Source organism: Anomaloglossus baeobatrachus, chromosome 4 (genome assembly GCF_048569485.1).
Source record: "Anomaloglossus baeobatrachus isolate aAnoBae1 chromosome 4, aAnoBae1.hap1, whole genome shotgun sequence".
Taxonomy (NCBI): Eukaryota; Metazoa; Chordata; class Amphibia; order Anura; family Aromobatidae; genus Anomaloglossus; species Anomaloglossus baeobatrachus.
Window position 1 is genome coordinate 394196716 of NC_134356.1, and position 27288 is coordinate 394224003.

At 51.7% G+C, this 27288-nt stretch overlaps 1 protein-coding gene across 3 annotated transcripts in view; it reads left to right on the plus strand.

Annotated features, from left to right (window-relative positions):
* Positions 1-205: 205 nt before the first annotated feature.
* The window catches only part of UPF2 (UPF2 regulator of nonsense mediated mRNA decay), a 224149-nt gene continuing 197066 nt past the window's right edge, over positions 206-27288 (plus strand). The window contains exons 1-4 of one of the 3 annotated variants that reach the window (XM_075345277.1): positions 206-437; positions 7556-7905; positions 8370-9149; positions 11998-12158. In XM_075345277.1, the coding sequence (XP_075201392.1) occupies positions 7574-7905; positions 8370-9149; positions 11998-12158 (1273 nt within the window). In that variant the 5' untranslated portion in view covers positions 206-437; positions 7556-7573. Of the gene's footprint in view, positions 438-550; positions 607-786; positions 850-7555; positions 7906-8369; positions 9150-11997; positions 12159-27288 lie in introns of those variants that run through there. The other 2 variants (XM_075345275.1, XM_075345276.1) reach the window with 2 other exon arrangements.

Sequence of the window (27288 nt, forward strand, 5' to 3'; positions counted from 1 at the left end):
ATTGACATCTGGGTGGTACCAGTGGAGGGGGCGTCTCCCTGCATGCTGATCCTGCCCAATCAGAGCTGCCAGCTTCACACTGTAGTGACACACCAAGCATTGTAACGCCCAGTTGCAATTCCCTCTAGTTGCACAGGATGAGTGTTCTGGCAGCACACATGCTCATTAGTAGCAGGACTGAGGCCTAATAATAATAAATAATAATACAAAGAGATGAGGCAGATGCAGGGCTTCCCTTCACAAGCTCTGCGCGGAGGAGCGCATCTTTCAGCCGTGGCCCCCTCCGTATCGCAGCCCTGCATACTGACTTCCGCGTCCTTCAGCGGCCAGCTACAAGCACATACAGCACAGTGCGCGGGTCCTTCGCGTAGCTGCCTGCTTACTGCCTGTCCACAGCAATGCACCTGGTAAATGACCCTGCTTCGGCGTGCAGATAGGTAAGCATCGTACTGCACTAGTTATAGGCAGCTAAGTGTCCCGCTGAGTGATTTTGGTCAGGACCCCCGTGGTGTGTGCAGGCTGCTGACCGGCGCTCCTGCAGACAGCTGTATGGTGGGGTCCTAGTGCTGGAGTCGTGTTAGGAGCGGAGTGTTTACAAATTCAAAGGTAAACGGCTCGGTGCCCGCTCCGGGGCGTCCGTTACTGCTCGCCGTGGTTTCCGTTGTGCCGCCCACACAGTACAAGGCATTATCAGTGAGAGTTTCTGTGAGCAGCGGGGATTCTCGTTTAGTTTCCTCCTTGTCACATCCTGGGCCGCACATGGGCTACTGCGACGTGCCCGGGGGTGTGACAGGTACCGTATGTGTCTGCTCAGCTGGAGGGAGCCATCGGTGATCGGGGTGGCGCCAGGTGGGTGCAGCTGCTGGGGATGTGGCTGCTGCTGCTGTGGGCACCCATCACTGGTGTACCTGGCCCTCTGTGCGGTCACTCCTGTGGTGTGCGGTGTGCAGGGTCACCCAGGTTACTGTTACCATCCCTTAGGTCTGAAGCCACACAAGATCCATGCATTTAATGTGAAATGTCCTTTTTCAGCTATATAAAGAGTTGTAGATGGAACTTCTCCATCATTAGTACTGGTCATCCCCGTAGCACTGATGTGGTAGATGTGCCGACAGATCCGAGCTCCAAACCATGCTATCATACACTAAACAACCATGGTACGACCACCCAACATTGCCTGAGACGGTGGCCTGGGCAGCAGTGTAATCCAAGAACCTGGCCAGTGTGAATACATGGCGACCCCTACAATCTGTAGGAATCTGAGCTGGATCAGGGAGAGGGGTCTTTTGGTTAGGTGTCACCAGTGTGAATATATGGTGACACCTACAATCCATAGGAATCTGGGCTGGATCAGGGGGAGGGGGGGTCTTTTGGTTAGGTGTCACCAGTGTGAATATATGGTGACACCTACAATCCATAGGAATGTGGGCTAGATCAGGGGGAGGGGGGTCTTTTGGTTAGGTGTCACCAGTGTGAATATATGGTGACACCTACAATCCATAGGAATGTGGGCTAGATCAGGGGGAGGGGGGTCTTTTGGTTAGGTGTCACCAGTGTGAATATATGGTGACACCTACAATCCATAGGAATGTGGGCTAGATCAGGGGGAGGGGGGGTCTTTTGGTTAGGTGTCACCAGTGTGAATATATGGTGACACCTACAATCCATAGGAATGTGGGCTAGATCAGGGGGAGGGGGAGGTCTTTTGTTTAGGTGTCACCAGTGTGAATATATGGTGACACCTACAATCCATAGGAATGTGGGCTAGATCAGGGGGAGGGGGGGTCTTTTGTTTAGGTGTCACCAGTGTGAATATATGGTGACACCTACAATCCATAGGAATGTGGGCTAGATCAGGGGGAGGGGGGGTCTTTTGGTTAGGTGTCACCAGTGTGAATATATGGTGACACCTACAATCCATAGGAATCTGGGCTGGATCAGGGGGTGGTCTTTGGTGCGGTGTTACTGTAAAGTGGTCTATCTGAGGTTTCAGATAAAGAAATTGCTGCCATTTATGTCTTTCTCTGAAAAACATAGTATGAAGGTCCAGCCTGGACTATAGCAAGAGACCGGACTAGTCCAGGGCTGCCTCTGGCCGGCTTCTCCCTAGTTTGCTCCAGTTGACTGACAGCTTTTTCCCTATGTAGACACACAAGACCTGTCAAACCCCTTCCACAAGGCAGGCAGGCCGGCCATACCCCACTAATCAGATCTCCCACTATGGTGCATAGATGAATTTTCAAGCTACCTTTCTCTGCCGCAGTAATTCAGAGTAAAACCTAATTGGCTTCAACCAATTTAGTGACTGGTTCCCTTAAATTTTATAGCAAGAATAATGCTGACTGCAATTTGAAATACTGATTGGTCAAAGGGGTTTTCCAGTACTTCATCAGATCATCATGGGCTGTAACACTAAATCATCGTACACTTTAGCTGCTCTGCCGGCTTCTGCAGATATGTATATTTTTTTTCTTCAGTACCCAGCAGTGGCTACTACAGTGTATGAAGTTCTGGTGTTTTGGCTCCATAGAGTATTTACATGCGGCCAATGCTGAGAACAGCCGATCATTTGGGGGGCCGAGCCTCACGACCTGACATTCAAGTCCTAGCCCAAAAATCGGCCATCAGTATAGCAGTAGTGGACAGCCTGATTGCGGTGGAGGCAGTAGGCCCAGTTCACCTCTCCGGCCTTACATTATGTCTGGAGTGACTTCTGTCCCTCTGTGCGGTCACTGTGAATCTTGTGCTGGGAGATGCTGCTGTCAGAGTTATCATTATGAGAGTTGTTGTGATGTTCTCATACTATGCTTTTTGCACTAAATTTTTTAATAATCAAAAAGATAAGGAAGGTCCAGCGAGTGGGCAAAAAATAAGATAAAAAACATTTATTGAAAAATATTGAAAACATGAGAACATAGCAGTAGTGGAATAATCATCTGACAGTGTAAACAATTAACGAAACGACTACGCGTTTCGACTGAGGAGCCTTCTGAGGTCATACAAAGTATTTTTAATTTTTTTTTTTTTGGACTACATTTGATCTCAACAGTTTGAATAAATCACTTCAGTTTTTTTAAAGAAAAAAAAAATGTAGCCACTGATCATGTTTGAATTACACGCAATCATTTCATCCATCTTTTCTTCTGATTTTAAGGGAAAACTGGAGATAAAAAAAAAATAAATAAATGAACACAACTTTTTTTCACCCTTCAGTGGATCTTTTTAGCCTGAAAAATGTACGTACAGGAATTCTGAACATACTGACACTCCAGTGTATGGTTCAGACAAAGGACATGCCACTGCTCCTTAGGCTTGTTCACACAGGGCTTTCTTGGTAAGTTTTTGTTTTTTGTTGTTTTTTTTTTTTTTTCCCTGACCAAAACCTGATCTTGTGGCAGGAAATCTCCTTCTGAGTCATCTGCGTTTTTGATGTTTTTTTTTTTTTTTTTGTTTTTTTCTCTACAAAATGGGTTGAATCAATGAAAAAACGTTGCAAAATCGCTGCAAAGAATTAACATGCTCCTTCTTTGAAATCTGCAGCAAAAACACAGATATTTGACAAAACAGGAAAAAATCTGCAGGTGAATGCATGAGATTTTAGAAATCTCATACTTTGCTGGGACTGCAAAAAAACAGCTTTTTATTAGCATGGATTTGCATAAAACCAAGGCAAATCTGCAGCTAAAAAACGCAGCAAAACCGCCCTGTGTGAACATAGCCTAAAGGGGGCTACGACATCACTAATGCGAACTCGTTGGGGTCACGGAATTGGTGACGCACATCCGGCCGCTGTAGCGATGCCGCTGCGTGTGACACCGATGAGCGATTTAGCATCGTTGCAAAATCGCTCATCGGTGACATGGGGGTCCATTGTCAAAAATCGTTACTGCAGCAGTAACGAGGTTGTTCCTTGTTCCTGCGGCAGCACACATCGCTCCGTGTTACACCGCAGGAACGAGGAAGCTCTCCTTACCTGGCTCCCGGCCGCTATGCGGAAGGAAGGAGGTGGGCGGGATGTTACGTCCCGCTCAGCTCCGGCCCTCCGCTGCTATTGGGCGGCCGCTCAGTGACGTCGCTGTGACGCCACACAGACCGCCCCCTTACAAAGGAGGCGGTTCGCCGGTCACAGCGACGTCGCCGGGCAGGTAAGTATGTGTGACGGGTCTGGGCGATGTTGTGCGGCACGGGCAGCGATTTGCCCGTGTCGCGCAACAGATGGGGGCGGGTACCCACACTAGCGCTATCAGGACCGATATCGCAGTGTGTAAAGCCTGCTTTACTCCTGCTATAGCGATGGCTTGACTGCTGCAGCCAGTCACTAGCCCCAGGTGTCTAGGGGAAAAAGCGGCTGAGCTTGTGACTGGATGCAGCAGATGCTTGGCTAGCAGACCTCATGGCTGTGGGGTAAATAAATGCCATCAGAACCACTGGAGACTGGAGTAAAAAGCTTATCGGGACTGCTCTGGGGCCACATTGGTAGTGTGTGGCCCCTGGACCCATGCACTGCCTGTGTGTGCACCTTACTGCAATGATGAGGCACCAGGAAGGAGGCGTCTCACAAGGCTCTGGTCAGATGACATGGGCTACTGATGTGGCCGCTAAACCAGATTCCCTCGAATCCTTATGCTTAACTCTACTAGAAACTTATCAAGCAAGTTACGGTTCTTTTGTAATTTTATGGCATTTTCATCGATAGTAATGTTATTTGTTATTCTCTTTCACCACACCAACTCCAAAATGGTGTTTTGGTCCTGTTACTCCCTGACAGATAATGTTAGCCACACCTGTTGCTCCCTGACTGAAATATTGCTGTGTTAATCCATATGCAAAAAGTATCAAAGCCGTTCCCACAGCTCAGCCTCCGCTGCCGTGACTGACAGCCCTGTACACTGTGTAGTCAATCAGAGAGAATGTGGTGGCGGCTTGGCCAGTGCTTTGACAGTCCCAGAGCTCTTAAAGGGGTTGTCCACTACTTGGACAACCCCCTTCTGATTCCACATGTTTCTCACGAGTGAAGTATAAAAGCCTATATTCACCGGTTCCACGGCTCCTCTGACGTCACTCAAGCCTCTTGTCCTATCAGCGCCAGCTACCACCTTCGGACACAGAAACAATCAACAGGAAGTGAGTGGCAGCCGCAGCGCTCTCGTCCTGTTGATTAACTTGTTTGTTGGAAGGTGGGGAGAGCGAAGCCAGAGCTGATTAGACACAGGGCTCATGTGATGTCAACCGTATGTCAACTGATGCCATGTTTTTAATGATACCCAATTAAAAAAAAATTAGGCTAAACCACATATTTAATGCTTCACTTTAGCGGTGACCCCCCCCCTTTCCTCCTTCCAAAAACACTGTCATGGTGCTCTTAAATATAAGTCCCCTGCCCTTAGTCTTATACTCCCCCCTCTGGTGTCTCCATCTGTTTTCAGGGCTGCTCCTGTAGGTCTTAATGTGTTCTTGATTGAAGCTCACGTATATCAGATAAGTAGCTTCCTACACCCTTTCCTAGGCAACAGGGAGCTGAGCAAGTTTAAAGGGAATCTGTCAGCAGTTTTTTGCTATATAATCTACACACCACTGGAAACTGGTTGAAACACAAATCTCAGTGATGTCCCTGATTACAGTATGTGTCACTTAATGCAGGGTTCCCCAACTCCAGTCCTCAAGGCCCACCAACAGTGCACGTTTTCAGGATTTCCTTAGCATTGCACTGCTGTTGGAACCAGCACCTGGGCAGGTAATTACATTAACACCTGTGCAATACTAAGGAAATCCCAAAAACCTGCACTGTTGGTGGGCCTTGAGGACTGGAGTTGGGGGCCTCTGACTTAATGGACTGTGTTTTGCTGTTTAAATACAGTCAATGTTTCATCAGCAGGAGATTATCATTATAGGACTGTCTTTTGCCTCCTAGTCATCTGCTCGGTGTAACCCCGTCTCCCAGCACTGATAAGCAGCTCTGTTACTACTGTATACAATGTATACATAAAAGCTGTGATGTGTGCAGGGTTATACACAGATGAACTAGTCAGCTCTGCTAGATCTGCAGCTGAGAAAACTGTGACTCTCTCATAATTGCTGTACCCAGTTAATTAAGTGATACATTGCTGGAATCAGGGTCTCTATCCCTACCTCATGCTGCTGTTAGATTACATAGCAAAGATTTGCTGCTCCTATATCTACGGGGGTAAAATGGAATTGGATTGTTGGATTTCATTGAATCTTTCATTACTGTGATCTGTGATATTGCTGACCTATCCATCTGATGGGTAATCTATATCTGATAGGTTGGTGTCTTAGGGGTACTTCTCACATAGCGAGATCGCTGCTGAGTCACGGTTTTTGTGACGCAGCAGTGACCTCATTAGCGATCTCGCTGTGTGTGACACTGAGCAGCGATCTGGCCCCTGCTGTGAAATCACTGCTCTGGTTCATTTTTTGGTAGTTGCTCTCCCGCTGTGAAGCACAAATCGCTGTGTTTCACAGCGAGAGAGCAATGATCTGAATGTGCAGGGAGCCGGCGACTGGCAGCCTGCGGTAAGCTGTAACCAAGGTAAATATCGGGTAACCAAGCGAAGTGCTTTGCTTGGTTACCCCATATTTACCTTGGTTACTAGTGTCCGCCGCTCTCAGGCTGCCAGTGCCGGCTCCCTGCACACGTAGCCGGAGTACACATCGGGTAAATAAGCAAAGCTATTTGCTTATTAACCCGATGTGTACTCTGGCTATGAGTGCAGGGAGCCAGCGCTAAGCGGTGTGCGCTGGTAACCAAGGTAAATATCGGGTAACCAAGCGGTTGGTTACCCGATATTTACCTTAGTTACCAAGCGCAGCATCGCTTCCACACGTCGCTGGGGGCTGGTCGCTGGTGAGATCTGCCTGATAGACAGCTCACCAGCGACCATGTAGCGACGCACCAGCGATCCTGACAAGGTCAGATCGCTGGTGGGATCGCTGGAGCGTCGCTAAAGTGTGACGGTACCCTTACCGCATGCTCCTCCAACATCAGCTGTTCTCCGCTCTTGATGCAGTCGGGTGTGAATTGTGGAGCAGAACACTATAGTTTGGTTAACTGTTTATTGGCTGCTACCGGGCACTGCACATAGAATGAAAATTCATTTGAGCCCGTGCTTATCTGCAGTACCCGGAAGCTGCCAGTAATCTGATGGTGAAGCTACGGTTCTTTACTCCTTATTGTTTCAAGTCGCTTCCAGATCTGATGGGGTACCAGGTGTCAGATCTCCACAAATCTGACATTGATGACCCATCGGACGGATAGCTCATCAACATCATAGCTCCAATAAATCCAGCATGCTCAGTTCCTTTTTCATAGTGTATCTCTAGGCACGCCACCACGAACAAATGATTAACCCAAAAATATAACTAGCCTTTATGCGGCTGAAACACATGCACACTTTTTGGAGATAACATCATGAAATTCCCTTCACATCCGGCATTGATGGAATCTTAATGTTATGGTCTTCTTGCTGCAGGGTGAATTATAACATTTACTACAATTATATTTTATAAATGTTTCACTTTCACTTTTTGTTCAAAGGTTCGCATTGCTCAGATAATGCCGGCAGAACGTAAAAACCCACCAAGCATGGAAGAGCGAGATTCTGCAGGAGTTTCCAAAGACTGTGCCGATAAGCGGGCAGCAGGAGGCCGAGAGCGAGCGAAAGATGAGCTAAAGGTGGGAAGCAAGAAAGACTCCTCCTCAAAGACCACAGAAGAGAAGAAGAAGAAAACAGAAGAGGAAAAGCGCAAGAAGGACGACAAAGATGGCAAGAAGAAGGAGGAGGATTCAGGAAAAACATTGGAGGAGGAAAAATGTGCTCAAGAGGAGGAAAGAAAAAAGCGGGAAGAAGAACTGAGTCATCAAGAAGAGGCTGCTGCCCTAATAAAGTAAGTACATAGGGGCTGAAAAATCGAGTGTGGGGTTTCCTCTGCTCAGTTCACTTCAATAGGAGCTGAGCTGCAGTACCCAGAAACGGCCACTTCAGAGTGTATGGCGCTATGGAGTCACGGCTCAGTATAATGTATACACCTTTCCGCCACAGCTTATATCTCCTGACCAGTGTAAGGGCTGAGTGTCTGACCCCCACCAATCTGATACTGGGGACCTTTTCAAAGGATATAAAATATGTCAGAAATATCAAAGTAGCAGGCAAACCCTTTAAATATGCTCATGTTATTCAACTATCAGGGTGCAGGACAACGAGCAGCCATATATATATAATTATATAATTTTATTTATTTTCTGACATCAGTCTATGGTCATTGATTAGTATTATGGTTTTGTAATTCTAACAGAGGAGAATAAATGTGAACTGATATTATATTTTTTTTGTTTGTTTTTATATATACAGGGAGAAAGAAGAAGCCCATCAGTTGCACCAGGAAGCCTGGGAAAGACATCAGGCTAGAAAAGAGCTTCGGAGCAAAAATCAAAATGCTTCTGAGCATCGTCCTGAAGAGCACTTTTTTAGCCGTCTGGATTCTAGTCTAAAGAAAAACACTGCCTTTGTGAAAAAACTGAGAACCATCACTGAGCAGCAGAGAGATTCTTTGTCCCATGATTTCAATGGCCTTAACCTTAGCAAGTACATTGCCGAAGCCGCGGCTTCAATAGTAGAAGCAAAGCTAAAAATCTCTGATGTTAACTGCGCAGTGCACTTGTGTTCTCTCTTCCACCAGCGATATGCCGATTTTGCCCAGTCTCTGCTTCAGGTTTGGAAGAAGCACTTTGAAGCTCGCAAAGAAGATAAAACCCCGAACATTACTAAACTGAGAACAGATTTGCGCTTCATTGCTGAACTAACCATAATTGGCATTTTCACTGATAAAGAGGGCCTCTCATTGATCTATGAACAACTGAAGAACATCATAAATGCTGATCGGGAGTCACACACTCATGTTTCGGTGGTCATAAGCTTCTGTCGTCACTGTGGAGATGATATTGCCGGATTGGTTCCAAGAAAAGTGAAGTGTGCAGCTGACAAATTTAATCTAAACTTCCCACCTAGTGAGATTATCAGCCCCGAGAAGCAGCAGCCTTTTCAGAACTTACTGAAGGAGTACTTCACTTCTCTAACAAAGCACCTGAAGAGGGACCATCGGGAGCTGCAGAACATAGAACGACAGAACAGGTAAGGCTGGGGGGCATCTTTGAAACCAAGGGCAAAAGCTGGTCTAAAGCGGGCTTTACACGCTATGATATATCTAACGATGTGTCGGCGGGGTCACGTCGTAAGTGACGCACATCTGGCATCGTTAGTGATATCGTAGCATGTGACAGCTTTGAACGAGCAGAAATACTCACCTTCTCGTTCATCGCTGACACGTCGCTCATTTTCTAAAAATCGCACGTCCTGTTGTTCATCGTACCCGGGGCAGCACACGTCGCTCCGTGTGACACCCCGGGAACGTTGAACTGCAGCTTATCTGCGTCCCGCCGGCAATGCTAGAGGAAGGAGGTGGGCGGGATGTTTACGTCCCGCTCATCTCCGCCCCTCCGCTTCTATTGGCAGGCCGCTGTGTGACGTCGCTGTGACGCTGAACGTCCCTCCCCCTTCAGGAAGTGGATGTTCACCGCCCACAGCGAGGTCGTTTGGAAGGTAAGTACGTGTGACGAGGGTTTACAGCATTGTGCGACACGGGCAAGAAATTGCCAGTGCCGCACAAACGATGGGGGCGGGTGCGATCGCAAATGCGATCGCACGATTAATTGTAACGTGTAAAGCAGGCTTTGCATGTGCAACATTCGCAATCCAAGTACAGCTCATGATGTCTGGAACTCCTGACTTTAACGCAACAGCGTCACATAAGCCTATGCTTGGGTCAGTAGACCTGCAGCCATTCTCAACATCGCAGTTCTTACTTGTATAATGAATGTTTGACATGGAAAACCATCCTAAACGGCAAGTGTTAAAGCACCACTCCAGTGTTATTATTTAGTTTCACCACTGGAGTGGTACTTTAAATCTGTCCCCTGCCTCTAGTCTTATACACACCCTCCAGCATCTTCATGTGTTATCAGTGTTGCTCCCTTCTGTCTTCTGCAGTTTGTGACCTGCTGGAGCATGGAGCGCACCAGAGGTCACAACTGTATGAAACTATTTGAGAGCCCTGTTCTGGCTCTCCGAGATGTAGTGAGAGTTTGTAATTTACCGTCTGACTTCCGGACAGTCTGAAGTTACCGTCCCAAGATGGCGCTACAGGACCACAGTGACACTGAGAAAAAGTGAATATGCTGGAGATTGAGTATAAAGTCAAGAAACCTGGGTACCTAGACTTCTGCACTGGGGAAAAAAAGTCTCTGGAGTGGTGCTTTAATAAAATTTAGATTTAAAGGTGTTGTCCTCTTTCCAAGCAATAGGCCCCCAATTATGTAAAATAAAAAAATCTGCAGGTGCTCTACCTCCCTTGGTCCATCTGCAGCTGCTGCTTCAGGTCTGGTGTATGACAACAGCGGTGACGTGATTTCAGCAGCACGTGTCACCGCTCTAACCAGTCACTGAGCTCAAAATCGCATGCACTCAGTGACTGGTTAGAGCGGTGTCATTGACTTGATGTCACCGCTGTAGTCAAAACATCAGAACCAGAGTAGGGGTGTGGAGCTGGAGCTGGACCCAGGGAGGGTGAGTTTATTTTTATATTTCCTGAAAGTGCACTATCCCTTTTAAAGCTAAGCAAAATCCACCAATATAGAATCCCAGGAAATCTATTTCAACTGAGTGTTAAATTTCGCTTGCATAAATTAAATGCGAAACTGAGGGTCAAATGGGCCCTAGATTAAACGGGTCTTGTAAGTGAAAGGTTTATGGACCTGGTATTGAACTCCACAGTTGGTTTTTAATATTGCTTAAAGGGGTTGTCCTTCTCTCACTTATGCATTGGTAGATGAGCAGTGCCTCTTTGGTGTTCAGTGGCCATCCTATGGGAGCCCTATGAATCGACTTCTACCTGTCGACATCCACTGCTCCTCTTCTGATTTTTATGCCCAGCGTGATGTCCTAATTATGGCATATCGCACATGATGTGGTGCCAGTGATGCTAGCTGATCGAGAGCGTTAGCAGGGTTCCTATCCAGCGGCCACAGGATGCTGACATGGCTATTGGACTAGGGTTCTTCATATTGATTCCATCATTTCTACTAATGTTATTGTAATGGCGGGTATTCCTGGGGTAGGTCCTATTACGTGAGTAGGACAATTACAACATCCCAGTTTTTATGTGTAGAAGTGAACACCTTGGCATTGCTCACTTCCCTATGTGTAAAGGGGGCTTTACACGCTACGACATCGCTAATGCGAACTCGTTGGGGTCACGGAATTGGTGACGCATATCCGGCCGCATTAGCGATGCCGTTGCGTGTGACACCTATGAGCAATTTTGCATCGTTGCAAAAACGTGCAAAATCGCTCATCGGTGACATGGGGGTCCATTCTCAAAAATCGTTACTGCAGCAGTAACGAGGTTGTTCCTCATTCCTGCTGCAGCACACATCGCTGCGTGTGACACCGCAGGAACGAGGAAACTCTCCTTACCTACCTCCCGGCCGCTATGCGGAAGGAAGGAGGTGGGCGGGATGTTACGTCCCGCTCATCTCCGCCCCTCCGCTTCTATTGGGCAGCAATTCAGTGACGCAGCTGTGACGTCGCTGTGACGCTGAACGAATCGCCCCCTTAGAAAGGAGGCGGTTCGCCGGTCACAGCGATGTCGCCGGACAGGTAAGTAGTGTGACGGGTCCGGGCGATGTTGTGCGGCACGGGCAGCGATTTGCCCGTGTCGCACAACAGATGGCGGCGGGTACCCACGCTAGCGAAATCGGTACCGATATCGCAGGGTGTAAAGCGGCCTTTAGTGCCCAAAGATGGACAACCCCTTTGAGATAAAACTGGACCAGTGCCACAGTACATCGCATTTTCTAACTCCTTCTCTCTAGTTAAGTTTATTAATAATGCGGATTTGTGTTTTTTTTTTGTCTTTTGGCAGACGCATTCTTCACACAAAGGGAGAATTGAGTGAAGACAGACACAAGCAATATGAGGAGTTTGCAACATCTTATCAAAAATTATTGGCCAATTCCCAGTCTCTTGCTGATCTTCTAGATGAAAATATGCCTGAGCTTCCTCAAGACAAACCCATGCCAGAAGGTACTAGAAGTTTTTCTATATGTATGACCTATTAAAAGGGGTGGTTCACCCATATTTATTATTTGCTAGATCGATATTATGTTGAGAAACAATGTTTCTTCGGCGCTCTATTGGGAGACCCAGACGATTGGGTGTATAGCACTGCCTCCGGAGGCCACACAAAGCAATTACACTAAAAAGTGTAAGGCCCCTCCCCTTCTGGCTATACACCCCCAGTGGGATCACTGGCTCACCAGTTTTTCGGCTTTGTGCGAAGGAGGTCAGACATCCACGCATAGCTCCACTGTTTAGTCAGCAGTAGCTGCTGACTATATCGGATGGAAGAAAAGTGGGCCCATATAGGGCCCCCAGCATGCTCCCTTCTCACCCCACTGGTGGTTTGTAAGGTTGAGGTACCTATTGCTGGTACGGCGGCTGGAGCCCACATGCTGTTTTCCTTCCCCATCCCCCTGAGGGGCTCTGAGGAAGTGGGATCTTACCGGCCCCAAAGCCCTGAGGCCGGGCTCCATCCACAGACCCATTGAACCTGCTGGATGTGGAGCGGGAGTGCCGTTCAGGGACATGGCCCTGCACCATTCAGGTACTCTGTGTCCCCGTACACACAGGCACAGCACACTCCAGACTTGCTGGGTGTGCTAGTGCGCCGGGGACAGTAAAGGGTTACAGTCACTGCAGCCTAGCTGAGTGACTTTATTTATTGGGAACTACCGCGCCGGACGCTCCGGGAGCGGCGGCGCGGCTGGGACTTGTAGTGCGCCGGGGACTTAGCGCCGACCGCGCTTTTACGGCGGCGGCGCTCATAAATCCAGTCCCCGGCTTTTGCGGCCTAGCTCAGCTTCGTTCCCGCCCCCACCCTGTCAATCAGGGTAGGGGAGAGACGCTGTACAATCAGCAGCGCCGAGGGCTGGAGCCTTATTTACATGCTCCAGCCCTCTCACTAGACACTGTGGGACGCCGGTTTCCCGCTCTGACTAGGGGCACGCCTACGGCCCGCCCCTACTCACACGAGCTGGAGAAGACGCCGGCAGCCATTCCTGCAGCCCGAGCTGAGAGAACGGACTCTGGGCAACCAACAGGAATAGGGCGACCACACACCCGCTTATAGGCGGGCGGTAAGCGGCACCTGGGGTGCTGACACTAAATACCGCAGTTTGTCTATTTGTATTTAAGTGCACTGCATAGGTCGCTATTTCGGGCTATATGCCCTCTTAGATAGCGACACATCAGCAGCAGGAAAGCATGGGTGCTAAGGCACAGGCTTTCTATGCTGCTTGTATTGTACGTACTGAAGTGTTCATGTGTATTTATGCTTGTATGCTATACACTGCACTGTACGGTCACTAGTCTTGGCTATATTCGCCATAGAACGGCTAGACTACAGCAGCAGAAAAGCAAGGGTGCTGGGGCACAGGTTTTTTTCTATGCTGCGTGTATTGCAGGTGTTGCAGTGTTCATTTGTACTTATGCTTGTATGCTATACTTGCACTGTATGGTCGCTATTCTGGGCTATGTTCCCCTAGATGGCTAGTCTACAGCAGCAGAAAAGCAGGCTTTCTATGCTGCTTGTATTGCATGTGCTGCTGTGTTCATTTGTACTTTATGCTTGTATGATATACATTGCACTGTACGGTCGCCATTCTTGGCTCTATAAGTCGGCAGCAGCATATAAGCTACACAGGCTTTCGATGCTGTTTTTACTGCATGTGATACTATTCCACGGCACATTGTGTGCAATGCTCCCCTGTAGCACTTGGTCAGCCGGGGTCTCTACTTGACGTGGCCAAGAGAATCACCTCTCAACCCTGTCCATGGACAGGGACGGAGTTGCAATGGAATAGAGACTTGCAGTCCGGACAGGCCATGGGCAATCTGGATCACTAGAAGGTGGCCCGATTCTACGCATCGGGTATTCTAGAATTTACGTATTGTGTAGTTCATGTATGATTTTTGTTATATATATGTGCGGTATGTGCGTATATTTGTGTGTGCAGCGTTGTCTGTGTGTGGGTGTCTGTGTAGGGCAGTTGTTTGTGGTTTCCAGTGTGTGTGTGTGGTGTGTTGTGCAGTGCGCGCGCGTGTGTGTGTGTTGGGGGGGAGGTGTGCACTCTCCATCGTGCTCCATCCCCTATGCTGCGCACCCCCCATCGTGCTACATCTCCCATCCTGCGCACTCCCAAACGTGCTCCATCCGCCATGCTGCGCACTCCCAAACGTGCTCCATCCGCCATGCTGCGCACTCCCCATCGTGCTCCATTCCCTATGCTGCGCACTCCCCATCGTGCTCCATCCGCCACGCTGCGCACTCCCCATCGTGCTCCATCTCCTATGCTGCGCACTCCTAAACGTGCTCCATCCGCCATGCTGCGCACTCCCAAATGTGCTCCATCCACCATGCTGCGCACTCCCAAACGTGCTCCATCCGCCATACTCCACACTCCCCATCGTGCTCTATCCCCTATGCTGCGCACCCCCCATCGTGCTCCATCATCCATGCTGCGCACTCCCAAACGTGCTCCATCCGCCATGCCGCGCACTCCCAAACGTGCTCCATCCGCCATGCTGCGCACTTCCAAACGTGCTCCATCCGCCATGCTGGGCACTCCCCATCGTGCTCCATCCCCCATGCAGTGCACTCCCTATCGTGCTCCATCCCCTATGCTGCGCACCCCCCATCGTGCTCCATCTCCCATGCTGCGCACTCTCAAACGTGCTCCATCCGCCATGCTGCGCACTCCCAAACGTGGTCCATCCGCCATGCTGCGCACTCCCAAACATGCTCCATCCGCCATACTCCGCACTCGCCATCGTGCTGCATCCGCCATGCTGCGCACTCCCAAACGTGCTCCATCCGCCATGCTGCGCACTCCCAAACGTGCTCCATCCGCCATGCTGCGCACTCCCAAACGTACTCCATCCGCCATGCTGCGCACTCCCAAACGTGCTCCATCCGCCATGCTGCGCATTACCAAACGTGCTCCATCCGCCATGCTGCGCCAGCATCAGCCTCTCTACCCGCATCATCAGCCTCTCTGCCCGCAGCATCAGCCTCTCTCCTCCCAGCATCAGCGTCTCTGTCTCTAGCATCAGGCTCTTTCCTTCCAGCCTCCCTCAGCATCAGCCTCCCTTTCCCAGCCTTCCCAAGGATCAGCCTCTCTCTTCCCAGCCTCCTTCCTCCCAGCCTCCCCCTCCCAGCCTCCCTCAGCATCAGCCTTCCTCTCCCAGTCTCCCCCAGCATCAGCCTCCCAAAGCATCAGCCTCCACCAGCATCAGCCTCTGTTCTTCCAGCCTCCTCCAGCATCAGCTTCCCTAAGCATCAGCCTCCCTCGTCCCAGCCTCCCTCAGCATCAGCCTCTCTCCTTCCAGCCTCCCTCAGCATCAGCCTCCTCTCCCCAGCCTTCCCTAGGATCAGCCTCTCTCCTCCCAGCCTCCTTCTTCCCAGCCTTCCCATCCCAGCCTCCTTCAGCATCAGCATTTCCCTCTTCTCCATGATCAGCCTCTCTGCTCCCAGCCTTCTCCAGCACGCCCTGCTCCTCTGCCGACACTCACACACCCGATCGCATGCACTCACACACACACCCGATCGCATGCACTCACACACACACCCGATCGCATTCACTCACACACACACCCGATCGCATCCACTCACACACACAGCCGATCGCATCCACTCACACACACAGCCGATCGCATCCACTCACACACACAGCCGATCGCATCCACTCACACACACAGCCGATCGCATCCACTCACACACACCCGATCGCATCCACTCACACACACCCGATCGCATCCACTCACACACACCCGATCGCATCCACTCACACACACCCGATCGCATCCACTCACACACACCCGATCGCATACACTCACACACACAGACACTGACGATATCGCACTTACGCGCTCATACTCACAACATCCGGGGATATCACATGCTTCTGGCCATGTGATCCTCCGTCAGGTCCTGGAAGATCACAACAGCACATTTTCGCCGCCGAGAAGCAAGCGATATCCCAGGATGTCGTGAGTATGTGGATGCGATGTGAGGTGTGTGTGAGGTGTGTATGAGAGTGAGTGTGAGTGTGATCTGATGTGTGTGTATGTTTGTGTGTGTGCGTGTGGACCTTCCGGCGCAGCAGGACCTTGATGGGCTTGTAACCATGCGAGCATGGTTACCAACGTATCCACACCACTCCCACCACTGCCGTGGGAGCGGGGGCCGGGGGAGGGGGAGGGAGTACAGTACTCACCTCCGTGACAGCGCTTGTAACCATGCGAGTATCCACACCACCCCTTTGGGAGCGGGGGCCGGGGGGGGTTGGGGGGGGATAGGGAGTACCGTACTCACCTCCGTGACAGCCGTGTCAGTTAGAGAAATGCGCGGGGGGAGGGAGGGGGTGGGGCCAGAGCTAACGTGCATTGCGTGAGGGGGGCGGGGCGTGGCGTGGCTGAATTGCCAATGCCTGCAGGGTGCCGGGGCGAGAGGCCAATCTGTGGGGGGGGCGGAGCCTGGGCGAGCGGCTGGCCAATCCGTGTGGGGGCGCAGCCTGGGCGAGCGGCCAATCCGTGTGGGGGGGGCGGGGCCATGGCGAGCCCAGCGGCCAATCAGCTTTGTGTCACCGTAAGGACACAATTTTGGAGCATGACAGACAGACAGACAGATAGACAGACAGACAGACAGACAGACAGAATAAGGCAATTATATATATAGATTGCTCCCTGGCCACCCTCATTTGGAATAGAATCGGTGCTCCGGGGGGGGGGGGTCCCAGGAGCCTCTCTGTATGATGAGGCAGACTGACGTGGTCAGGCGTTGGACCCAGGGTCCAAAGGTGGATCCCCCAATCTCCAGGCTTGCGGCTAGAGCCATAGTTGCAGTGGAGATGGGACTTCACTTACAGATGCCATTGACAGGCAGATGGACTCTGGTTGAAATCTGTCTATGAGGCTATCGGCGTGTCGGTTGCTCCGGCATTCACAGCCGTATGGGCACCCTAAGCTTTTCAGCTGTGCTTGCGCAGCTGGTCTTGAGCACATGTACATCGGTGCCGCAGGGGGTGTCCTTAACCTCGCAATGTCTGCATTGCGACTTACCCTATTATTACTGTCCTGGAGGGACAGTCGAGGTTTCGGTCCTTCCCAGGCTCGGGCAGGTCCCAATTGTCCTCGTCCAAAAGGTCTGAAAAGCCTCAGAGGGGCTCAGCTTCCGGCCAGGCTCAATCACGCCCAAGGAAGGCAGCCGCAGGAACCGCTACCAAGGCGGTCTCCTCATGACTCTCAGCTCTCTCATCTCTCCGCATCCGCGGTTGATGGCAGACTCGCTCGCCTTTGGCGACATTTAGCTGCCACAGGTCACAGACCGGTGGGTGAGGGACAGTGTGCCCACGTGCACAGGACAGAGTTCTGGTCTCGTCCTCCGACTCGATTCTTCAGAACGTCCCCACCTCCCCACCGAGCAGATGCTCTTCTGCAGGCAGAAGGAGTGGTAGTCCCGGTTCCTCTTCAGGAACAAGACACGGTTTTCCTCCAATCTGGTTGTGGTGCCAAAAAAGGGATGGCTCTTCCCGTTCCGTTCTGGACCTAAAACTGCTCAACAAGCACGTGGACGCCAGGCGGTTCCGGATGATACCCTCCGCTCCGTCATTGCCTCAATGTCTCAAGGAAATTTCCTAGCATCAATAGACATCAAAGATGCTTATTTCCACGTGCCGATTGCTACGGAGCACCAACGCTTTCTGCGCTTCGTGATAGGAGACGAACATCTTCAGTTCGTGGCTCTGCCATTTGGTCTGGCGACAGCCCCCCGGGTGTTCACCAAGATCATGGCAGCAGTGGTAGCAGTCTTGCACTCACAGGGACACTCTGTGATCCCTTCCTTGGACGATCTACTTGTCAAGGCACCCTCTCAAGAGGCATGCCAACTCAGCCTGAATGTTGCGCTGGAGACTCTTCAGGCGTTCGGGTGGATCATCACCTTCTCAAGGTCAAATCTGTCAGGATCCAATCACTAACGTATCTTGGCATGGAGTTTCATATCCTCTCAGCGGTAGTGAAGCTCCCGCTGGACAAGCAGCGGTCACTACAGACTGGGGTGCGGACTTTCCTTCAGGGTCAGTCGCACTCCTTAAGACGCCTCATGCACTTCCTCGGGAAGATGGTGGCGGCAATGGAGGCGGTTCCGTTTGCGCAGTTTCATCTGCGTCCACTTCAATGGGACATTCTCCGCCAATGGGACGGGAAGTCGACATCCCTGAAAGGAAAGTATCCCTTTCACAGACGGCAAGGACTCTCTGCAATGGTGGCTTCTTCCCACCTCATTATCACAGGGAAGATCCTTCCTACCACCGTCTTGGGCGGTGGTCACGACAGACGCGAGTCTGTCAGGGTGGGGAGCAGGCTTTCTCCACCACAGGGCTCAGGGTACGTGGACTCAACAGGAGTTCACCCCTCAGATCAATGTTCTGGAAATCAGAGCAGTGTATCTTGCCCTACTAGCCTTCCAGCAGTGGCTGGAAGGAAGGCAGATCCGAATTCAGTCGGACAACTCCACAGTGGGGGCATACATCAACCACCAAGGAGGGACACGCAGTCGGCAAGCCTTCCAGGAAGTCCGGCGGATTCTGATGTGGGTGGAAGCCACGGCCTCCACCATATCCGCGGTTCACATCCCCGGCGTAGAAAACTGGGAAGCAGACTTCCTCAGTCGCCAGGGCATGGACGCAGGGGAATGGTCCCTTCACCCAGACGTGTTTCAGGAAATCTGTCGCCGCTGGGGGGTGCCGGACGTCGACCTAATGGCATCACGGCACAACAACAAGGTCCCAACCTTCATGGCACGGTCTCGCGATCAAAGAACGCTGGCGGCAGACGCCTTAGTGCAAGATTGGTCGCAGTTTCGGCTCCCTTATGTGTTTCCACCTCTGGCACTCTTGCCCAGAGTGCTACGCAAGATCAGATCCGACTGCAGCCGCGTCATACTCGTCGCTCCAGACTGGCCGAGGAGGGCGTGGTATCCGGATCTGTGGCATCTCACGGTCGGCCAACCGTGGGTACTACCAGACCGACCAGACTTACTGTCTCAAGGGCCTTTTTTCCATCGGAATTCTGCGGCCCTGAACCTGACTGTGTGGCCATTGAGTCCTGGATCCTAGCGTCTTCAGGCTTACCCCAAGGGGTCGTTGCCACCATGAGACAGGCTAGGAAACCCACGTCTGCTAAGATCTACCACAGAACGTGGAGGATAGTCTTATCCTGGTGCTCTGCTCAGGGAGTGTCTCCCTGGCCATTTGCATTGCCTACCTTTCTTTCTTTCCTGCAATCTGGGTTAGAAAAAGGTTGTCGCTCGGCTCCCTTAAAGGACAAGTCTCGGCGCTATCCGTCTTTTTTCAGAAGCGTCTAGCTCAACTTTCTAAGGTGCGCACGTTCCTACAGGGGGTTTGCCATATCGTTCCCCCGTACAAGCGGCCGTTAGATCCATGGGATCTGAACAGGGTACTAGTTGCCCTCCAGAAGCCGCCCTTCGAGCCTCTGAGGGAGGTTTCACTTTCTAGTCTATCACAGAAAGTGGCTTTTCTGGTAGCGATCACATCTCTTCGGAGAGTGTCTGAGCTAGCAGCGCTGTCATCCAAGGCTCCCTTCCTGGTCTTCCACCAGGACAAGGTAGTGCTGCGCACCATTCAGGAGTTTCTCCCGAAGGTGGTATCCTTTTTTCATCTTACTCAGGATATCTCTTTGCCTTCGTTTTGTCCTCATGCAGTTCATCGGTATGAGAATGATTTACATTTGTTAGATCTGGTGAGAGCACTCAGAATCTACATTTCCCGCACGGCGCCCCTGCGCCGTTCGGATGCACTCTTTGTCCTTGTCGCTGGTAAGCGCAAAGGGTTGCAGGCTTCTAAGGCCGCCCTGGCTCGATGGATCAAAGAACCAATTCTTGAAGCCTACCGTTCTGCTGGGCTTCCGGTTCCATCAGGGCTGAACGCCCACTCTACCAGAGCCGTGGGTGCGTCCTGGGCATTGCGACACCAGGCTACGGCTCAACAGGTGTGCCAGGCAGCTACCTGGTCGAGTCTGCACACTTTCACCAAACATTATCAGGTGCATACCTATGCTTCGGCGGACGCCAGCCTAGGTAGAAGAGTCCTGCAGGCGGCAGTTGCCTCCCCGTAGGGGAGGGCTGTCTTGCAGCTCTAACATGAGGTATTTCTTTTTCGCTCCTAATTGGGAGACCCAGACAGTGGGTGTATAGCTACTGCCCTCTGGAGGCCGCACAAAGAACTACACTCAAAAGTGTAAGGCCCCTCCCCTTCTGGCTATACACCCTCCCGTAGGAGTACAGATTCCTCAGTTTTAGCTTTGTGCGCAAGGAGGTCAGACACGCACGCATAGCTCCATTGTTTTTAGTCAGCAGCAGCTGCTGACTATGTCGGATGGAAGAAAAGAGGGCCCATACAGGGCTCCCAGCATGCTCCCTTCTCACCCCACTGTATGTCGGAGGTGTTTGTAAGGTTGAGGTACCCATTGCGGGTACGGCGGCAGGAGCCCACATGCTGATTCCTTCCCCATCCCTTTTTACAGGGCTCTGGGTGAAGTGGGATTTACTGGTCTCCAGGCACTGAGACCGTGCTCCATCTACATCCCCTGGAGAAGATGCTGGATGGAGCGGAGTACATCAGGGACATGGCCCTGCTTCCTCAAGGTACTCTGTGTCCCCGTGCAGGCGCTCACACCGCAGCATGCTGGGTGTTGTAGTGCGCCGGGGGACAGCAGCGCTACGGCGCTTGTGCCATGGCCTCATTCAGCTTCGCTGAAGCAGGCACACTTATAGGAATCGGTCGCGCCGGCCGCTGGGACTGCGGCGCGGCTGGCACTTGTGGTGCGCCGGGGACTTCAGCGCGGCCCGCGCTTTTACGGCGGCCGCGCTGATAACTCGAGTCCCCGGCTTTTGCGGCCTGCTTCCGTTCGTTCCCGCCCCCGGACCTGCCAGTCAGGAGAGGGGCGGGACGCTGGCCACGTCTAGGAATCGGTCACGCCGGCCGCTGGGACTGCGGCGCGGCTGGCACTTGTGGTGCGCCGGGGACTTCAGCGCGGCCCGCGCTTTTACGGCGGCCGCGCTGATAACTCGAGTCCCCGGCTTTTGCGGCCTGCTTCCGTTCGTTCCCGCCCCCAGACCTGCCAGTCAGGAGAGGGGCGGGACGCTGGCCAGTGCATCAGCGCCGAGGGCTGGAGTCGTTTTTACATACTCCAGCCCTCACAATCGGCACAGAGGGGACACTGTTTCCCGCACTTTTGTTTGGGAACTCCCACGGACCGCCCCTCTCCACAGACGCCGGCAGCCATTCCTGCTGACACGCTGCGCTGCAGAGGGGAGTCGGGGAGACCCAGACAAGGAATTCTGCAGCCTCTTACCCGCTATTCAGCGGGCGGTAAGCAGCCCTCAGGGCTCACCCCCTCTTGTGCCAGTAGTATTCTTAGTATTTTGTTTCTACAAATACTTTGTATTGCATAGCGCTGGTCGCCCTTTGGCTATAGACTCTCTCACATTGCAGAGAGCCAGCAGCATGTCGCCCGTAAAACGCAAGGGTGCCAAGGCGCAGACATTATATGCTTCCTGCACCGCATGTGGGACTTTTCTACCGGCAGGCTCCACGGACCCCCATTGTGTGCAGTGCTCGGCCACCTGCGGCGCTTGCACAGTCGGGACCTCTGCTGGACGTGACCCAGGGTGTACCACCTGTGAATGCTGTCCAGGTGACAGGAACTGAGTTTGCAGCTTTTGCTGACAGAATGTCTCTCACTATGTCACAAATTCTTGACACATTGCGAGCTAGGCCTGTGCTTCAGGCCACGGACACTGTGCAATCATTGCCCCCTGGTCCCCCTCAGCTCCAAGCTCCGGGACGGGCATATACACCTCAGGGTGAAGACTCTGACTCGGACGATGGCCCCGGGCAGCCTAAGCGGGCTCGCTATGACGGGCCTTCACATTCATCTCAATGGTCAGGATCCCAGCGAGATGAATCTATGGGTGATGAGGCGGACGTAACTGATCAGGATTCTGATCCTGGGACCGCTCTCAATCTAGATACACCAGATGGTGACGCCATAGTTAATGATCTTATATTTAACATCAATAAGATGTTAAATATTTCCCCACCAGCTCCTCTTGTGGAGGAGTCAGCTTCGCAGCACGAGAGAATCCATTTCAGATACCCTAAGCGTACTTTAAGCACTTTTCTGGACCACGCTGACTTTAGAGACGCAATCCAGAAACCCCACGCTTATCCTGAAAGGCGTTTTCCTAAACGGCTTAAAGATACACGCTATCCTTTTCCCCCTGAGGTGGTCAAGGGTTGGACCCAGTGTCCAAAAGTGGATCCTCCAATTTCCAGGCTTGCAGCTAGATCCTTGGTTGCAGTTGAAGATGGAGCGGCACTTAAAGATGCCACTGACAGGCAGATGGAGCTCTGGCTGAAATCCATCTATGAAGCGATTGGAGCGTCATTAGCGCCTTCTTTTGCAGCCGTATGGGCACTCCAAGCTATCTCAGCCGGGCTTGCGCGAGTTGACTCCGTCACACGTGCATTTGCCCCGCAGGTAGCACCATTGACCTCGCAAATGGCGGCATTCGCGTCGTACGCGATTAATGCTGTTCTTGACGCTACAAGCCGCACGGCAGTGGCGTCAGCCAACTCCGTTGTTTTGCGTAGGGCCCTGTGGTTGAGACATTGGAAAGCAGATTCTCATTCCAAGAAGTGCTTAACCAATTTGCCTTTTTCTCGTGACCGATTGTTTGGAGAGCGTTTGGATGGAATCATCAAACACTCCAAGGGTAAGGACTCATCCTTACCGCAACACAGACAAAACAGACCCCAACAGAGGAAGGGTCAGTCTGGTTATCGGTCCTTTCGAGGACCGGGCAGGTCCCAATTCGCCTCGTCAAAAAAGACTCAAAAAGACCAGAGACGCTCAGATTCTTGGAGGTCTCAGTCACGCCCAAAAAGGACAGCCGGAGGAACCGTTGCCAAGACGGCGTCCTCCTGACTTGCGGTCTCCGATTCCCACACCCGCGGTCGGTGGGAGGCTTTCCCACTTTGGCGACATCTGGCTGTCACACGTCAAAGACCGTTGGGTGAGGGATATTCTGTCTCACGGGTACAGGATAGAGTTCAGTTCTCGTCCGCCAACTCGTTTCTTCAGAACTTCTCCACCACCAGACCGAGCCGATGCTCTGTTCCAGGCGGTGGCCGCTCTAAAGGCGGAAGGAGTGGTGACCTCCGTCCCTCTTCAGGAACAAGGTCACGGTTTTTACTCCAATCTGTTTGTGGTCCCAAAAAAGGACGGATCGTATCGGCCCGTCCTGGATCTAAAGTTGCTCAACAGACACGTAAAAGTCAGGAGGTTCCGGATGGAATCCCTACGCTCCGTCATAGCCTCAATGTCTCAAGGAGATTTTCTAGCATCAATAGATATCAAAGATGCGTATCTCCACGTGCCGATCGCACCAGAGCATCAGCGTTTCCTACGCTTCGTCATACACGACGAACACCTGCAGTTCGTAGCGTTACCTTTCGGTCTGGCAACAGCCCCCCGGGTCTTCACCAAAGTCATGGCAGCAGTAGTAGCTGTTCTGCACTCGCAGGGTCACTCGGTCATCCCGTATCTAGACGACCTGCTTATAAAGGCACCCTCTCAAGAGGCATGCCAACACAGTCTGAAGGTGGCACTAGACACTCTCCAGAGTTTCGGGTGGATTATCAACTTTCCAAAGTCTCATCTAACCCCGACCCAATCTCTGACTTATCTTGGCATGGAGTTTCATACTCTCTCAGCGATAGTGAAGCTTCCACTGGACAAGCAGTGCTCGCTACGGACTGGAGTGCAATCTCTCCTTCAGAGCCAGTCGCACTCACTGAGGCGCCTCATGCATTTCCTAGCCACCTCATTGTCACAGGGAAAGTCGTTCCTTCCCCCGTCCTGGGCAGTGGTCACGACGGATGCGAGCCTATCAGGGTGGGGAGCGGTGTATCTCCACCACAGGGCTCAGGGGATGTGGACTCTGGAAGAGTCCACCCTGCAGATCAATGTTCTGGAAATCAGAGCAATCTATCTTGCCCTGCGAGCCTTCCAACAATGGCTGGAAGGCAAGCAGATTCGGATTCAGTCGGACAATTCCACAGCGGTGGCGTACATCAACCACCAAGGGGGAACACGCAGTCGCCAAGCTTTTCAAGAAGTCCAACGGATTTTGACGTGGGTGGAAAGCAGAGCGTCCACCATATCCGCAGTTCACATCCCAGGCGTGGAAAACTGGGAAGCAGACTTTCTCAGTCGCCAGGGCATGGACGCAGGAGAATGGTCCCTTCACCCGGACGTGTTTCAGCAGATCTGTTGCCGCTGGGGGACGCCGGACGTCGATCTGATGGCGTCACGGCACAACAACAAGGTCCCAGTTTTCATGGCACGGTCTCACGATCACCGAGCACTGGCGGCAGACGCCTTGGTTCAGGATTGGTCGCAATTCCGACTCCCCTATGTGTTCCCACCTCTAGCATTGTTACCCAGAGTTCTCCGGAAAATCAGGTCCGACTGCCATCGAGCCATACTCGTCGCTCCAGATTGGCCAAGAAGGTCGTGGTACCCGGATCTGTGGCATCTCACGGTAGGCCAACCGTGGACACTACCAGACCGTCCAGATTTGCTGTCTCAAGGGCCGTTTTTCCATCTGAATTCTGCGGCCCTGAACCTGACTGTGTGGCCATTGAGTCCTGGATCCTAGCGGCCTCAGGTTTATCTCATGAGGTTGTTGCCACAATGAGACAGGCTAGAAAACCATCCTCAGCTAAGATCTATCACAGAACGTGGAAGATATTCTTAGCGTGGTGCTTGGCTCAAGGGTTTTCTCCCTGGCCATTTGCATTGCCAATTTTTCTTTCCTTCCTGCAGTCTGGGTTGGAAAAGGTTTGTCGCTTAGCTCTCTTAAGGGTCAAGTCTCCGCGCTATCCGTATTCTTTCAGAAGCGCTTGGCACGGCTTTCTAAAGTACGCACGTTTCTCCAAGGAGTTTGTCATATCGTTCCTCCTTACAGACGGCCATTGGAACCCTGGGATCTGAACAAGGTTCTCATTGCTCTCCAGAAGCCGCCTTTCGAGCCTTTGAAAGAGGTTCCCCTTTCTCGGCTTTCACAAAAGGTAGTGTTTCTTGTGGCGGTCACGTCTCTTCGAAGAGTGTCCGAGCTAGCGGCGTTATCTTGCAAATCTCCCTTCCTGGTGTTTCACCAAGACAAGGTAGTACTGCGTCCAATTCCAGAGTTTTCTCCCAAGGTGGTTTCTTCCTTTCATCTCAATCAGGATATCACTTTGCCATCTTTGTGTCCGCATCCAGTTCACCAATTTGAAAAGGGTTTACATCTGTTGGACCTGGTGAGAGCACTCAGGATTTACATTTCTCGCACGGCGGCTCTACGCCGTTCTGATGCGCTCTTTGTCCTTGTCGCTGGTCAGCATAAGGGATCGCAAGCTTCCAAATCCACCCTGGCGCGGTGGATCAAGGAACCAATTCTTCACACATACCGTTCTGCTGGGCTTCCGATTCCATCTGGACTGAAGGCCCATTCTACCAGAGCCGTGGGTGCGTCCTGGGCATTGCGGCATCAGGCTACGGCTCAGCAAGTGTGCCAAGCGGCTACCTGGTCGAGTCTGCACACGTTTACCAAACACTATCAAGTGCATACCTACGCTTCGGCAGATGCCAGCCTAGGTAGACAGGTCCTTCAGGCGGCGGTGGCCCACCTGTAGGAAGAGGCTGTCTGACAGCCCGTTCATGTGGTATCTTTTTACCCACCCAGGGACTGCTTTTGGACGTCCCACTGTCTGGGTCTCCCAATTAGGAGCGAAAAAGTAGAAGGGAATTTTGTTTACTTACCGCAAAATTCCTTTTCTTCTAGCTCCAATTGGGAGACCCAGCACCCGCCCTATTTGTTCTTAGGGTTTCGTTTTTTCGGGTACACATGTTGTTCATGTTGTTTCTTAAGTTCTCCGATCGTGTTATCGGATTGAATTTGTTTTTGAAACTGTTATTGGCTTTCCTCCTTCTTGCTTTGGTACTAAAACTGAGGAATCTGTACTCCTACGGGAGGGTGTATAGCCAGAAGGGGAGGGGCCTTACACTTTTGAGTGTAGTTCTTTGTGCGGCCTCCAGAGGGCAGTAGCTATACACCCACTGTCTGGGTCTCCCAATTGGAGCTAGAAGAAAAGGAATTTACGGTAAGTAAACAAAATTCCCTTCTTCTTTACCCACCCAGGGACAGCTTTTGGACGTCCCAATCGTCTGGGTCTCCCAATAGAGCGCCGAAGAAGAAGGGAATTTTGTTACTTACCGTAAATTCCTTTTCTTCTAGCTCTTATTGGGAGACCCAGCACCCGCCCTGTTGTCCTTCGGGATTTTTGGTTTGTTTGCGGGTACACATGTTGTTCATGTTGAACAGTTTTCAGTTCTCCGATGTTACTCGGAGTGAATTTGTTTAAACCAGTTATTGGCTTTCCTCCTTCTTGCTTTTGCACTAAAACTGGTGAGCCAGTGATCCCACTGGGGGTGTATAGCCAGAAGGGGAGGGGCCTTACACTTTTTAGTGTAATTGCTTTGTGTGGCCTCCGGAGGCAGTGCTATACACCCAATCGTCTGGGTCTCCCAATAAGAGCTAGAAGAAAAGGAATTTACGGTAAGTAACAAAATTCCCTTCTTCTTTCAAATACCTTATGTTGGCAATAGTGCCTGTGAGGCGCTATTGCAGACCGCTGTTCCCCTCTCCGTGACCTCGGGGATCCGGTGACGTCACGTCAAGTTTCTGACACAGCAGCTACAGTCTTCCTGACTCTCTGAGCTGTGGCAGTGTTTCACCGCTTGTCACAGCCCAGCGTGTCTCCTGCTTGCAGCACTCTGCTGTGAGGGAGGAGGGAGCTGATGGGCTGTGACAAGCGGTGAAACACCGCCCACAGCCCAATAAGTCAGGAAGACTGTAGCCGGCCGCTGTGTCAGGAACTTGACGTGACGTCACCGGATCCCAGAGGTCACGGAGCGGGGAACAGCGGTCTGCAATAGCGCCTCTCACAGGCACTATTGCCAACATAAG